Below are 16,100 nucleotides of genomic sequence, written 5' to 3'. Positions count from 1 at the left end.
TTGTGAGATCTTGATTTTGGTGTACTTTGTGAGTGACAGCACTTTTGCAAGATCTTGAAGCATGTATACCATGATGAGGGACCACAATAAATAACTGGCTGATTACTACAAGCAATTTTCTTTTTCATATTCAGTGGTTGTCATTTCTTGTGATTTGTTTTGAGATCTTTCACGTGCACACTGTGAGTGGGACACTTTCTGCCAAAATTACATGTATGTAAATTATGTAATCTTGAAGCACGTACATGATGACTGACCACAATCAATAATTTGCTAATTACTGCAAGCTAGTTACATGTACCTTGAAATTTTCTTTTTGATATTGAGTAGATGTGATTTTTTTGTGATTTGATTGTGAGATCTTAATTCTGGTCTACTTTGTGAGTGATGGCATGTTTTGCCATTAGGAGTAGCCCCAATCAGTAATAAGTAATGTCAACCAATTACTTGGATCAATTTTCCTTGAGTTATTAGTTGCTGCTTTCAGAGATTTGATTGCTCCTGGTAAATTTTTAAAGTGATGACACTTTTGATAGAACTTATATATTGTGCATGTACATGCGGCTTAGCACATGCTCTCAACCTGAACCTCACTTGTGAACAAACATGGCATCTGTGACCATGTCCTTTTAGAGAAGACTGGGATTTACTTTAACGCCTGTCGAAAAACTCCTCTGGGAAGTCCTGGAGTTGTTCAGTCTTTGCCTGCCATTTTGGTTATAAACAGTGCTTGATACTTCGAAAAAAAAGAAAGACAGGAATACATGTACATGCAGGGCGGCAAGAGAGTGCTATTTTGCGAAAAGGTTTGTTTGTCCACAGATTCATGTTTTTGGCTTGGCTAAATTTTTGATTGATTTTGATATTGAGAGAGTCTTAAAAGCTTACACACTAAAGCAGTTTTCAAAAAGGGGATGCAAATTATGTTGATTGAATTATAAATTTCCATTGGGCTAGATTTATAAATAGTGCAAAAATAGTGTATTTAAAATCTGTTTTTAAGATAGACATTATTGTCATTATTTAAAACTACTATTTAAATAGTATACTCGCCTGATTAAAACTTAAAATATGTTTAAAACAGACTGTTTTGGTTGTATTTTAAAGCTTATAATATGAATTGCTATCTCAAATAGGTTTTAAACTTCCTATTTAAAACATATTTTATGTTCTTGGCATGTCAACTACATTTTAAATATCCTATTTAAAGACTATTTTAACACTGAAAATTTGTAAAATACTTTTTAAACCTACGGCCATTGCCAACATAACTTTCAAAACAGGGTTTAACTAGAATTTTTAAACTGTTTGAACGAAATTTTTGTGGCCGTAGTATTAAAATAGATTTTAAATCCCCTATTTAAACCCTGTTTTGAGCTCAAACTACGTTAAAAACAGAGTGAAAATCATTCCAATATCATGAAGTAGGTTTTAACTATACTTGAAATACATTACAAACAAGAAGCAAAATTTTGAATTTTGTACAAAATAGCACTAAAATACCCTATAGTGACTTCAAAATACTGTTTAAATCGTCAAAATCCGTTCAAAACAGTTTAAAATCAGTTTAAAAATACAGCTGTTTTGGTAAGGGAGAGGAAAACATGGCCACGGCGTATTTGGATATCTGACCTAATTTGCAATTTTATTTCTCCGTTTTCTACTTAGATTTAATTTCGATTGAGAAGCTATATCAAACACTTAAGGCAGCGTTAAACCAAATTTCTAACACCTCGAAGTTTGTCAAAAATACTTCATTGCGCGTCGTTTTTTCAACTCTCTTTTCGGTGTTTGGAAATGTGGTCAAACACAGTCTTGCGTCTTTCGGTATATTATTAAATCCCCGGATTCAAAGGAGCTAACCTGTTTTCAAGCAAACCGGGACAGGAGGTCCAGGACAGCTTAGGCTGTCACTAAAAACATATCACGTGAAAGCTAATGAGCAAAAACAGTTAATTTATATTATGATAAAAGTTAGGACCTTGAGCAGTAGACAAAAATAATCAAAAGGTTTTTAAAACGTAAACGTGTTTCTTAAAAGATCGTTCTTTTCTGCGCTTAATTGAAATAAAGGTGCCAAGTCTTTTGCGGAGCAAGTCACTATCTGAACCATAATTAGAATGCTTGTTCAGGAAAAGCCATCTGTTTTCTTTTAAGTTGTTTTTCGGTTAACAAAACAAATCGTCTTCAGTTTTAAATAATATAGATATTAATTTTAAATGCACTTTACACAACTTACTATGGCCATTTCGAAAAATAAATGGAGTCCAAATCCCACCTTTCTATGTTGTCCAAATTCAAATTGAAATTCAACTTGTTTTTCAATTTTTCTATATTCAATTGAAATTCAAATTCAAGTTTAACACCTTTTTAAACTGACATTTTGATGAAAAATGCAAAATTAGAACGTCAAAGTTGGCATATGAACGACTAAAACGTACCTTAGATTGAGTTTTACTTCACTAGGTATTTTCGTTTCTCTGGCAAAAGTGAAGCGCAAAACGGAAAATGAGACATTTATTAAAACAAAAGTGTCAAAACAATCATCTAGTATACTTGTTGATATAGACGGGAAGTAGTAATAAAGCACTTAAACAAGCCGTCTACACCTTTTCAGATCAAACCGCTTCGTGCTCAGTTCAACTTCACTGTAATACAACTCGGTGCTCTTTTTCAAAGTCCAAGCTGTGTAATGAATGAAGCTGGCCCACTCTACTCATCGTTCATCGTTAATTGTGTGTTGAACGCCTTCTCAGCCTACACCGCCACCATGTTGAACATTTTAACAATCCATGCGATGAGAAAAACTTGGTCGTTACCAAAGCCTTTGAAAACGTTGCTGCTTAGTCTTGCTATTTCTGATCTTGGAGTTGGTTTACTGGCTCAACCTTTGTACATCGCTGTGATGGTCAATCCTACTAATTCTACTGGAACCGCGTTTAGCATCGCAGTTTTGTTTGTTAATGCCTCGTTCTTTAGTGTTGTGGCCATAAGTGTGGACAGATTCTTGGCTCTTCATCTGCATCTCAGATATCAGGAACTTGTGACTCACAAGCGTGTTGCTACTGCGGTAATATTAATTTGGGTTTTATGTGTTTCTTTGGCATTTATTTTGATGGTGAGTTCTAAAAAACTCGCTATCGTGGTTGGCGGTACTCTTTCAGGGTTTTGCTTCATAATTACAGCAGTTGTTTATTGCAGCATTTATTTCACTGTAAAACATCATAGGAACGAAATTCAAGTACAACAAGTACAAGTAGCTCAGAACGTCCAGAATAGCCAAACTGAAAGTGCTGCGAGGCAGAGAAAATCTGCTGTCAGCACATTCTACGTATTTCTCGTGTTTTTAGTTTGTAATTTGCCAGGGCATTTGGTTTTAGTTGCCCATCTGATATCTCTGCCAAGTACCGCTTTAACTGGTCTGTGGGCTTACTCACTGACCCTGGTATTCCTTAATTCCTCTCTGAATCCTGTTATTTACGGCTGGAAGATGAGACACATTCGACACGCTATGATAGACGTACTGCGAAATATATTTCCAAGACAAACCCAAGCAAACTTGTAGTTACTAGACATTTCTGTTGTAAAAACTAAATTTAGAAATGTCAGTGCAACTAACAGTTTATCTCGACCAAGAAACTAATTTTTAGTAATTACTTTAGCTTAATTCATGTACATCCGGTAGACTTTAGTCTGTTAATATAAATGATGTGAAAATATGAAATATCGATGTTTTTATCTCAGAATAACTACTGGCTCGTCCGTTATTTTACTCCGTTTCTTGAAGTGTATTCGTGACAAAATATAGTATATCTGTTGTAAAAAGAAAACGTGTTTTAGAAGTACTGTGGTTCGATCTTTAGGGCAGAGTGGTAGGCATCCCCGACAGTTTCGGAGAAATTTTCGTGCGCAGAAACAGACAGCACTGGGAGACCTTTCAAAATCACATTGCGTTTATTAAAATCCCAGTTCTCTTGTAAATTATAAAAGAACACGGCAATAACGCCATTACTACGCATTTTTAATCAAAACTTTGGTTTCCTCAAAACAGCTTTACCCAAAGCAGTTTATTTTCAGATGCAATGTTCCGTGACTAATTGACATGACGCGCAGAAGCAAACAAGTACATAACATCCTTACGTTTAATAAGGCATGTACTGCTGTCACAAAATTTAATTGTTTTATTCTTTATAAATAATTCAATTCATCAAGTATTTTTTTGCATAAATTGAAATAACTATAGCCCACTGCAAAGGCTAAAATAATTGCGGAACATTTGACCGTTTCAGCTCATTTAGAATGAGCGTATTTCAACACCCACCCCAACCCCCACCTACCACCCCCTGGACAATCCGCGAGTATTTGACTTTTGTCTCTGCCTGGGGAGTAGAGAATTTGACACAAAAGGCCTTCCTGGGTGTGGAGAATTTGGACTTTGCCTGAGTGGGAAAGGGATTTTGAAACTTGTCTGGGGGGGATATGGAATTTGAACCAGAAGTGACAAGTATACACTGTTTTTCCAGAGTAGTAATGGACGCTTATATGAGCGGTAACCAATCAGGAGCCGAGAAAGATAATAGGCTATTGTTTGAAGAACAATGGATGCTATTGTTTTCCAAATCCAAGATGGCCGCCACAAATTTCAGCCAATCAGGAGATGAATTAAGAATTCAAGATGGCGGCGCCCACGAAAGTCAGCCATGTTGTAAAACAGCCCACCAGCCTCGACGGAGGACTGGGATCGGTCTCACGGATTTCCGTGGCGATACAAATCACGCCAGGGTCACGCAAAAAATGTCATGCAACTTCAAAATTGATGATGATGAAGACTGAGAGACTTGGATCCGAGTCTAGCCTATATAGGGGTGGTGCAAAGCATCATGGGACAATGACAGCACCGGTATCCAATCACAGGAAAGAAATCAGAATGAATTAAAAACAGTGGCTTCCCCAGTCCCCCTCTCTTAAGGAGAGGACTAAACCCCGAGCGTGTCGATAAGTGGGGCACTCCCCGAGGGTTGGTTACCCCGGCTCATGGAGGAAATCCCGGACTGATCGGCACTCCCGGGGTGGGTATCATCGAGGCGCCACCTCGACTCTTTGTGGCCGGGAACTATCTACCAAAAACTATGTACAAAAACACAAAGTCCCGGCCCTTCCCTAATCGAACCTTGTCCCGCGGGCTAAGCGATCCTTCCAAAGACGCGCCAGTTCGCTAGGGATAAAACTATTTACACTATGTACAAAAAACTATTTACAAGGTGCCGCGGGTGTTGCCAGACTTTGAAAAACAAAACTATTTACAATTCGAACAAGGTTTCAACATTTTCCATGTCTACATCGTTGAACCCAGATGGTGTGTATCCATAAGGATAGGACTTGAAGGTGTCCGGATCGACCACACGTTTGTCAAACACCAATCCATATCTTTTGGTACGTGGACCTACTTTGAGCTATTTGGTGGCCGGATGTCTGGTGAAGAAATTGGGATTGACGACGTTGATGTTTCTGCGTTCGTGAAGAGGATCCGTCAGTTCATCCAGAAGGTTCTGGCGCATGATGTTGTAGTTAAGTTGTTGTTGACCACGAACATGGAGGGTGAAGCCACGCACTTTGCAGCACACTTTAGCGTGTTTGGTCTTGTATCCATAATTCTTTGGTCCTGCTGAGGTGAAATCGATGATGTAATCTCCATCGTCCAATTCGTTGGTCATTTCACCCAGAAAGTCTCCCAGAGGAATGTTGGGTTGGCCAGGCTTCCAGGAGAAAATGACAGAGTCCGTGTCGAAGTATAAGACTTGTTGTTGTAGCTGCTCTAGATAGGAGTACAACTTTAAACGGGCCCAAGAGGTAGTGAAGGCAGCAATGAAAATGTTGACACGTCCGTTGTCGGGCTGGTTTTCTCTTAGATTCGAATGGACCACTTCCAAGGAATCTAGTGAAGAAATGCGGACCGTGTGGATGTCTGTGAAAAGATGAGCGGGTGTGGTGACTGCCTCAGTGGTTTTCTTTTGAAGATTCTCGCCAAACTTGCCCCAGAAACTATTCAACATTAATTTTGCCGTAGCTTTACGTCCTGGATTTTTTTTCGATGAGGAGAGGATCTAAGGTGATGCCTTCTTTGTCTTGGTAGTCACGGACGTATTGCTGTTTCTGTTCCTCAGTCTGCGCCCATCAAGGATACCCGGCTGATTCCTGTTTTATTTTTAACCACGTGTTGACATAGTCAGCAAAGGGCCCTTCTTCACGTTGTTCTTCTGGAAAATGCCAGACTTCGTGGATGTGTACGATGCGGTACCCGACCTCTACTGCTTTTACGAGTTCAGGAGTGCACCACGTACCCCTAAGAAGACGTTCCTCTGGAGAGTGAGGACAATGATGCGATTTTTCCAAGAGGTCCTTGGTCATCTCCTCTTCCATGGAGGTTCTGCAAAGAGGTAATTTCAGTTTACCACGATGTCGGAAGGGCAAGACGGGATGATACAAATGATAGGGAAGAATCATATCTACTTTTGCTTCACCGAAGTACGCATGGATGTCTTGGTTCTCTGGGTTGGTGATGATGATGGGATAACCAAGGGTATGCTGTTGTGTCTTATTAACCCTCGGGTACAAGGAGGTCACGTCCACGTATTTGATTTGTTCACCCTGGTCCTCGTTGGCCACATGATGGAGGCGAACTGCGTTGGTACGTCTCCCAAAGAAGGCATCTCTTGGATTAAGAGGTTCGACCATCTCGTACGATGCTAAGAACTGTTTGAGATCTTCATTGCTTTTGACTTCACGATCCCAATCACATTCCCACATGATTTGAAGGTTGTACCAGTGCTGGCGCAGAAGACGGTGTTTCTGTTGAGTGACTTCATACAATTCTTGGATGGTACGATCAGGATGGAATTTGGAATGTCGGTCACGATGATGGGAATCACAACAAGGGCAACCGTGCCATAGACATCTGTGAAATTCATAGACAATGTGGTTCTGTACGTCGAGGCCGTCTACAAGAAAGTGGAGCACTCTCTGTTCGTCGCCATTGCTCGCATGTCGAATGCGGTCTGCTTGAGGCGCGTCGTTGGGGGAAGAGGGACTGTCACGACGAAGAAGGTGTTCCTGCCATGCTAGCCACCTGTACGCTTTTACGGATTGGCTCGAACGAACTCCTTGCCATCCTTGCATGGGTTCTGTGGCTATGCTGTTGGGAGTCAGGAGTTTCTTCCGCCAGAACCGATTGCACGCAGACGCTATGGTTACACACTTCTCGATGGGGTCAAATTCGGCATGTTGCTGGAATTCTTTTAGGAACTTTTAAGTAAGTAAGTAAGTAAGTAACTTTATTTCATGAGGGTAAAAACACTTTACAGTCATTAACTGATAAACTCGTGGCCCTCCCTTACTTTTGACATCCGGCTTTTAGGAGTTAGACATCTGACTCACAGTAGGCTCTCATTTCTGTTTTAAGATTGAAGATGTAGTTGTTTCTGACCTTCTCTGCATACCACTGCTCAAATTCTGCCTTCTTTTTAGCCGACATGCCATCAGGATCATACATCTCAGCAGGAGGCATGGGTCCTTCGTAGTCTTGATTTTCACGAGTATTGAATTTGTGAGGAAAGAAACCTTTGACTAATTCTTGGATGCCAAAGGTAGAAGGAAAGTTAGCAAGAGGAAAGGGAAGGAAGCAGAGTGAATCTTTGAAGGTCAATCGGTCTGATTTGAAGGACAGCACTTTGGTGCCGACGGTGATCTGATCCGTGATTTCCCGATGCTTCGCGTAGCAATGTTGCAACAGGAACATCCCGTCATATCCTTTCAGGTTATGAAAGACAGCAATCACGCTCCGATCGTCCCCGTCTTGATTAACAGCCAAAGATTCCAACCATTGAAAGAAAGTCTCTCTACAGTCTGCACCATAGAAGGATTCTGTGTGGTCCTCTTCGTCGTTCTCGGCGCTAAGCAAGATGGGAGTTTGCACTCCCTCGTCGTCCACGGTCGCTTCATAGTCACAATAGACTTGGAGGGGTGGATCTCTCTCTACCCACACTCTGGTATCTGAATCTTCGGAATCGGGTTCCTCAAAAGGACGCGTCCCCACTTCGTCGCGCGGCACCCGTTTCGTTTTGGGATCATCCTCTGCTTCCGGAATGGTCTGGATATAACATTGGTGAGAAGCGACGTGCATTTGTTGTTCACAAATGGGGCATTCTCCCCAACCACACTTGTGTTGTTTAGGTTTACTTCTAGATTTACCTGCATTCTCGACTTCATACGTCTTGCAACACTCGAGGCATTTTTTGTAGGTAAGACAGATGGAGTTGATGTTTTTATTGCGACGATGAAGGTGATAAGAGTAACAGTCTTCACCAAAGAAGAATCGATGACACAGACGACAAAGAGAAGAGGGTGAAGGAAACTGGCCCGGACCCAATGGTCGTTTAGCCTCTGTGAAATCCAGGCAGTCCTTTCGATGACAAGATGGACACCATTTACCATCGCAAGGATAATGTGTAAAGTTGTCTTGATCGTACCCCCGATTACACTCATCACAGAAATAACTCTTGGACAAAAAACCCAAGAACGAGTTACACCCATCATAATGGTCATCTTTGATGATACGGATGATCTTGTCCGATGGTGTGGGTCCCACGTAAACGAGCATGTGTGCTGGAGTGACCGATAAGACTTTGATCTGGTAGCCAGGGAGTGCCGCTTGGAACTTTTGTAGTTCGGAGACGCCACATGGTCCCTCAGGGACTCCCGCTAAGCGATGGAGGGCCTGGGCTTCCCGCTGCTGGACAGAATAACCCTGTTTGAGATTATGGTAATGACGATCCCTGGTATTACCGTTTGCATCAACCAAGGCTTTCATGGTGACAATGGCTCGCGCACAACACAGTTTATCTCTGTTCTTGATGGTGATGCGGGAATGTTTGACGATTCCACGGACAGCTGCACTGCTCGGTTTGTAGCGTTTGCCATTTCCACTCGCAGGACTAGGCGTATAGATGAAAGTGGCCTCCACCGTAAATGAGTCGTCAGGGGTGAATTCCTGGTTTGAGTTTAACTTCTGCGCCAGGGCTTGGAGATACGTGTCTAAGCGCTCTGACCCGTCCTCAAACTCCCTCACGGTGAAGGTGGTGGACTGGAACGCATGGTTGAAAGCATCTGATTGCATTACGAAATGCAGTGTGGAGTAAGGAGTGAGGGTGGGGTCCGCCTCGAGTTGCCATGTGATGGTGCGACGAAGGGCCTCGGTGACTTCACGCCCCAAGTCATCACGGGGTGTGGCATCCCTGTGTTGCTGGATGCGTGCCTCAAAACGCTGTTTATTGAGAACGTTCCTCCAGTTTCGTCTAGCACCCACTGGGCGAAGCTGGAAGTCCAACAATGGTGTGGCACCCCCTCCAATCATTATCTCATCCTGAGAGTCATCGTCACTATCATCAAAGGGTCGCTTGCTTGAGTAATATTCGTCCATGAGAACATCATTAGACGGGTCAAAGATCCACTGATCGTCATCTTGTCTCTTGTTTGAGTAATATTCGTCCATGAGGACATCATTACACGGGTCAAAGACCCACTGATCGTCATCGTTATCTAAGTAGGCATCGTCGAAGGGTCGTTTAGTCCCTAAGGGAACTGGCTTAAGCCCAAGGGATCTACTTCGACGAGGTGCGATGACCAGGGGAAACGATCGCCGAGGGGATAGAGATCGGCTCCGGCGTAAAACACGCTGATATGGCTGTGAAGTGAACATGACTGTCTCACGACTAGCAATGAAATTGACTACATGATACACATGCACGACTTATCTTACTTTGATGATGTCATATCTGACCAATCATAACAAAATGTGACCAAATAAGGAAATGAGTATACACCAATCACCATCTAGTACTTTTACAAAGCACGTGGGAAACACGTTCATCCGCATATGTACTATCAAACATGTGAAACTATAGCATGATGTAAAATTCTGAATCAAAAACACTGAGTACCACATTCAATAATAAAAAAAATAATAATAATTGCCTCAACCAGGATTCGAACCTGGGCCTCTGGGGCCACAAACCTAAAATTTATTAAGGATTTACCAATTTATCAAAGTCTTTCGGGGTAATAAAAAGTTTACTTTGCCAGATAAAACCATACATTGGGAGTCTAGAAGTTTCTCACAAAACACGCAAGGTCTGAAACTGTCATGTATAACTTCCCATCCCATGTGTATACGATCTTTAACATGTTGGTGAATAGCGAGAGTTTGAATATAGTCTTGTAGTTAAAAGGGTAACAAATCCCAGTAACTTACTTGTTTTCCCATGATATCTGCCATTACGAAAACAGATGTTAGCGCTCAATACACATCCGAGGAAGTAGAGTGAAGTAACGGGTCTCGGATGACACATATACCCTTCTATTCTCTCCAAAGCATCGTGGGACGGTGACCTCATCGGGAACCAATCCTAGACTTGCCCCACTCCCTTTTCGGTCGAAGGGCTAAAATAGGGGTAAGGGGGTACTCCCAGTTCCAAAGCATCGTGGGACCGTGACCTCATCGGGAACCAATCCTAGACTTGCCCCACTCCCTTCTCGGTCGAAGGGCTAAAATAGGGGTGAGCGGGTATTCTCCGTTCCAAAGCATCGTGGGACGATGACCTCATCGGGAACCAATCCTAGACTTGCCCCACTCACTTCTCGACCAAGGGGTAAAATAGGGGTAAGAGGTACTCCCTCTCAGTCGCATGGCGTGACGAAACGGTTCTCGATTGGTGATTCACCAGGAACCAATCAGAGGCGAGCATGCGCCACGTGATAAAGACATCAGCATAGGGAATGAGATACTTACAGTTAGCTTCCCCAGTCCCCTCCCTTTAAATGAGCAAAACGCTCACAAAAAATATTTCTCGGTAGAGATGAAAAAAGGAAAGGGGTACCCCCGAAAGTCAATGATCACACAGAATTGAAAAAGAAAAAAAACATTTTTTAATCACTCGTTTGCATGTTTTGCAATGAAACTTTCGTACCAATACCAAAAAGCATGACATTCAGTGATAGGACAATGATGAACAGTGTCATCGGCATGAAAACCGCAACTGAATAACAATTTCTCTTGGGGAATGATGTGTCTGAGTTTGTCGTATTTAGGACATCCTAAAGTTTCTAGATCGAGCCAAGGAATGTTCAGTTTCATTAACAGATCTTTCTCCACATGGCCTCCTTTATATCCCACCACGGTTCTCTCGCCATTACTGCAATCTTTGTACATCGAGTATATGTCCTTGAGGACTTCAGGTTTTCGGAAATGTTTAGCGTTGTGCGGTTGATAGGTCAATCCATGTATCTTCCTTTTCACAAAATTCACAGTTCGTTTGTCTTTGTCGCTCAAGTTCTTCTACGGTACGGGGATGAAGAAAGCATGGCCCCCATGTTCTCCGTTCCAAGTGTAATAAGCTAATTCTCTGACGTGAAATGTCTTGTTAAGAAAGAAACCTTCTAAATCCAAAATGAAGCAGAGTTTATCCTGTAAGACCTCCATGTTTAAAAATGAATGAATGTTCACTTGCAAATGGGTCTTTATGAGATAGTTTGACCAACCAAAGCTTGCCACGTCACTTTACTCGTCCCAGATCCAATTCCCTTCAGAGCAGCCTACCAACCCCCATCGTCGCCTTTCCATGACATCATTGATCAATCCTCCGTTCCTCTTCTTTTCCTGCTGATACACGCGTTCTCGTTCTCGTTGTTCAAGAGTTCCATTTCTCATTTTCTCTGCATACTGACGTTCCCTCTCTTGTCGTTCAGCATACTTTGTCTTTCTTTTTTCTTCTCTTTCTCGAATTTCGGCCTTCTTCCTCTCGAAGTCTCTTTGCTGGGGTATGAACAACTCTTGGGGTCGTGGATGCCCTTCTTGGATGCTACCCCCTTCTATCCAAGCTTTGGCTTTGCCTCGGGGTTCTTGATCCACCCATTGGAAGAAATCGCACCAACGTTCGGGACATTTTAGGTATAATCTCCCTGGATTCTTCTCTGACTGGTACAAGGACATGATCAATAGACGATGGCAGTAACACTTTATGATGTGTCCAGGTTTGGCCAGGTAGAAGTTGTGGAGTTGATGTTTGGCCGACTCTAAGTAATTCTCTTCATTGTCCACACCGCAGCTGACAAAACAATTTTAGACGAGGCGCTTGTAGTACTCCCAATGGCCGTACTGAGTGTTGGTCTCTTTCTTTAGTAAAGTATCGTTCGGATGCACAAGGCAAGAGTACAGGATCTCCGTGTTCCCTCGGATCGGTGATGACGGATTTCTGAAGGTTTCTGTAGAGGTTTGAGCAGTACTAGAAGGGTCTTGTTTCCATTGCTGTGCGAGTCCGTCCAAAAAGACGTCAGGGTCAAAGATTTCCCCTTCCTCTAGGACTTGCACTTCCACTATTTCCCCATTCTCTACAACAGGCGAAAAAGGAGTGAAAGGCGAAAAAAATAAAATGTCATAACCCTAAAAGCGTGTTCTCTCTAAGCATGGTTTTGAGTATGTGAGTCACTATGCGCACACGTCTGGGTTTGAGTTCTTGTCGTCTCCAATAATGTCGTTTTTGCTCCTTCTTTTGTTCTCTTCGTTTGAGTGCAAAAGGTGTGGGTTTTTTTTGCACAATCTTCCTCCAAAGTTAAATTCAAGAAATGTGTTTTTTTCGACAGATTCCCATTTGTGTAAAGGTTTCTGACTTCCACTTTGAATAAGAAGGACACATTCCTTGATGACGAAGAAGATTGTTTCTTTAAAATACCCTTTAAGGTTGTGTCTTTCTTTAACCATTTATCCAAAGTGCGTTGACTCGTACCTTCGAGTTCCTGCTTGATCTTCTTGGTCTTTGGTTTCTTTTCTTCTTTCTCTTTCTTGACTACCCTCTTTCTCTTTTTGGTGGAAATCGCATAAGTAACTGGTGAATATTGATTGCAAGAGTAATCTATCATGGCGTCTTCTTCTTTCTCTTGTTTTGGTAAGCACGCACTTCCTTCACTCATCATGTAGCGAGTAGGAGATTCGTCTTCCATGTTCCTGGCAAGCTCGACTGACATAAGTTGTTCTGGCACTACTCTTAACTTGCGAATGATGTCAAATGAGGGGTGAACGACTTTTACCAGTGAGACAAACCAATCAGCGAATGCCACGTATCATGAGGTGATTTCGAATCTGACCGATCACATCACTTCATGACCACATTAGGAAGGGTGGCGTGATCCGACCTTTAACTTTCACTTGATGAGGGTGTGCGGTGTGATCTGTGCTCTGAGTTTCATGTGATTCAGTACTTTTACCTTTGACGTCATTTGCAGATCTGACCAATCACAACACTTCTGAAGTGTATAAAACGTTACTGCTGTGGTTTCTCATTAACTGATCATTATCCAGACTAACCAGTCCCAAAAACTGGTTTCTTCACAATGCCATATTGAACTCGCCTGGACTTGCCCCATTGTTTTGATTGTTTTAAACACTAACTTTGAACACGGATTGGTTATTTCAGAATCTATTATGTTTTCAAAATAAAAGCGCGCTTTCATTCAGTCAAGTCATTCTTGTCACAAACTCGAGTAAATAATATTTTTGAGCGGATAGCTTCCAAACATGCAAGTCGAATCCACATCTAAACCTATGTTAACCGTGGACGAAGTTGAGCAAATCCAACGCAAGAAAGTAGCCAAGATCATCGGTCATGCTTTCCAACTTACCTATGCCGCGTTTTATGACAAGCTCATTCATCAAGAGAAAGTAAATCGATGCTATGGCTGCGCTATTCATCACTCAAGCCAAAGGGAACACTCATGCCTGATTATGGATAATGAAGACGCGTGGTACTATTATCATGATGAAACCCGTGAGCAAATAAATCTTGATATCGTGATGAAGACTGTGAAAAGTGTTTGCAACACTCTGGGGTTGAAGCTTGGCCAGACATGGGAAAGTCATCTGACGGAGTGTCCTAAGTTGCCTTGGACCACAATCTTTCTCACTTCTTTGGAACTCGAACATTATGATCAAGATATGAAAAAACGCGTATTGTATGCTCTTTATTACGGTCCTTGTGGCCTCAAAACGTGCGACTTCAGTAGTGTGGAAATCCACAAAGATGATGACACTAAATAATTTATAAACGTTGAGCCGGGAACCCATTTGTTTTGGACAACAATTGGTCAGTTGGACTCTGAGCAAACTGAACAGGCAAGTTAGTTTTGATGTGTGCCGTGATTACAAAGGTATGTGTGAAAAAATGAAAGATCTAGCTATTTCACTCGATCAGGAGGTCACACGGTGGAAGGATCGTTTCTTCTTCGATGCCATGGACGCCGAGGATGAAGATCTTTGTGAGGACAGTAAAGAAAGCATGAGGGTTGCTTTTTATGTAAATAATGATAGGAACGATGCCTTGAACTGGCGACCTGGCCAAGGGAACTGTGTGTGGCGTAACTGTAGATATTACAAGCAAGATTGTATGGATTCCGAAACTATGTAAAATTTTCTGTAAGAAAGCGTAACGAGTCAATAAAGCAATCATTTTGAATCACCATGCCTGACGGTCAGTATTGGTCTGCTCGACTTTATTGGTCGAGGATATGCGAAAGATGCGAGCGTATCGTTAACAAATACGGAAAGGATATAGTCCTTCATACAGATCCCGTTGACGATCCCTTGAGAGAATTCGAAGTCGTTGATGTGAGTAAAAACGTATTTCGTTTCGTGGTCTTTATCTTGTGGTTGAAACATCAATCTCAGTCATTCGAGTGGTTTCTGACCTTTCGTGAACGTTACCCAGACCTCTAGAGGCAATGTCTTTACAGACGGGCGGTGCTATGAAGACTAAAAAGAAAAAGAAGAATCCCTATGCAACTCTGTTGACGACCTATCGAGATCCGACCTCTCCTGGTAGTTTGGGGGGTGTGACTCGTTTCGCACGAGCTCAAAAATTACCCGTCAGAAAAGTTCGAGAGACATTGAAGCGTGATTTGGGTTATACCTTGCACAAACCCCGGAGACGACATTTTCCGACCCTCCCCGTGATGGTGTTTGGTATCGACGAACAATGGGTAGCAGATCTGATCGAAGTGATCAACATTGCCAAATCCAATCGTGGTTACAGATATCTGTTGACAGTGGTTGACGTGTTTTCCAAGTACGCCTGGATTGAACCCGTCAAGACCAAGAGTGGTCAAGACGTGACGATCGCCTTTGAGAAGATTTTGAAACGAAGTCAAGGTCGACAACCTTAGAATCTTCAAACGGACGACCGCAAAGAATTTTACAACAAACACTTCCAAGCCTTGATCAAACGGAAAAACATTCATCATTTCTCTACCAGTGGAGACACCAAAGCCAGCGTCGTGGAACGATTCAATCGTACCTTGAAAGAAAGAATGTACCGATATTTTACCATCAAGAATACGTTGACGTTCTCACCCGTGTTGCAGGACTTGGTCGTGGGCTACAATCGATCGTATCATCGCAGCATCAAGATGGCCCCCGACAAAGTGACTGCAAGTAATCAAGAAGAAGTGTGGAACAACTTGTACGCCAAACGTTTGAACGCCAAGCATCTCAAGCCAAAGTTTAAAGTAAATGATCGCGTGAGACTCAATAAGAAGTTTAGAACCTTTAAGAAAGGTTACCTACCAGGCTGGACGGAAGAAGTGTTTATAGTATCCAGAGTCATCCCTGGAAGTGTGGTCACTTACAAAATCAAAGAGATAGCTGACACACCTTTGCAAGGTCCCTGTTATTCTCAAGACTTACAGAAAGTCACCGTATCGGACGACGATTTGTATCGCGTGGAAAAAGTGCTGAAACGAAAAGGAAATAAATTGCTTGTACGTTGGAAAGGTTGGTCAGATAAATACGACAGTTGGATTGACAAGAAGGACGTGAAAAAGCTTTGAGGATGAATGAGGAGTTTCACATCACCTTGCCTAGTCACAGCAACCGCGCAGAGTTTCCACAGAACCAAAGCAATCATTTCAAGATTCGATTACCCCACCCCATCAGGCTGCAAGGGTCGAGTTGGAAAGTGGGATTGATTAGCATCTCGTTACCAGATGTGAAAGTGCATCTC

At 42.3% G+C, this 16,100-nt stretch overlaps 1 protein-coding gene and 1 pseudogene across 1 annotated transcript; both read left to right on the top strand.

The window, feature by feature from the left end:
• The first annotated feature begins 2,579 nt into the window (after positions 1–2,579).
• On the top strand, positions 2,580–3,830 carry LOC149112653 (uncharacterized). Its single transcript, XM_089289152.1, has one exon. It carries the CDS (start codon positions 2,693–2,695, stop codon positions 3,563–3,565), a length of 873 nt encoding a protein of 290 aa, XP_089145278.1. The 5' UTR covers positions 2,580–2,692; the 3' UTR covers positions 3,566–3,830.
• Positions 3,831–14,251: 10,421 nt separating this feature from the next.
• On the top strand, positions 14,252–15,927 carry LOC149112652 (uncharacterized; annotated as a pseudogene).
• The last annotated feature ends 173 nt before the right edge of the window (positions 15,928–16,100 follow it).

The sequence above is a fragment of the Orbicella faveolata genome, unplaced genomic scaffold (genome assembly GCF_042242905.1).
Source record: "Orbicella faveolata isolate gen_17 unplaced genomic scaffold, um_ofav_v1 contig_2, whole genome shotgun sequence".
Lineage (NCBI taxonomy): Eukaryota > Metazoa > Cnidaria > Anthozoa > Scleractinia > Merulinidae > Orbicella > Orbicella faveolata.
The sequence above is the reverse complement of the archived record's forward strand: the minus strand, read 5'-3'. Positions and strand labels throughout refer to the sequence as shown.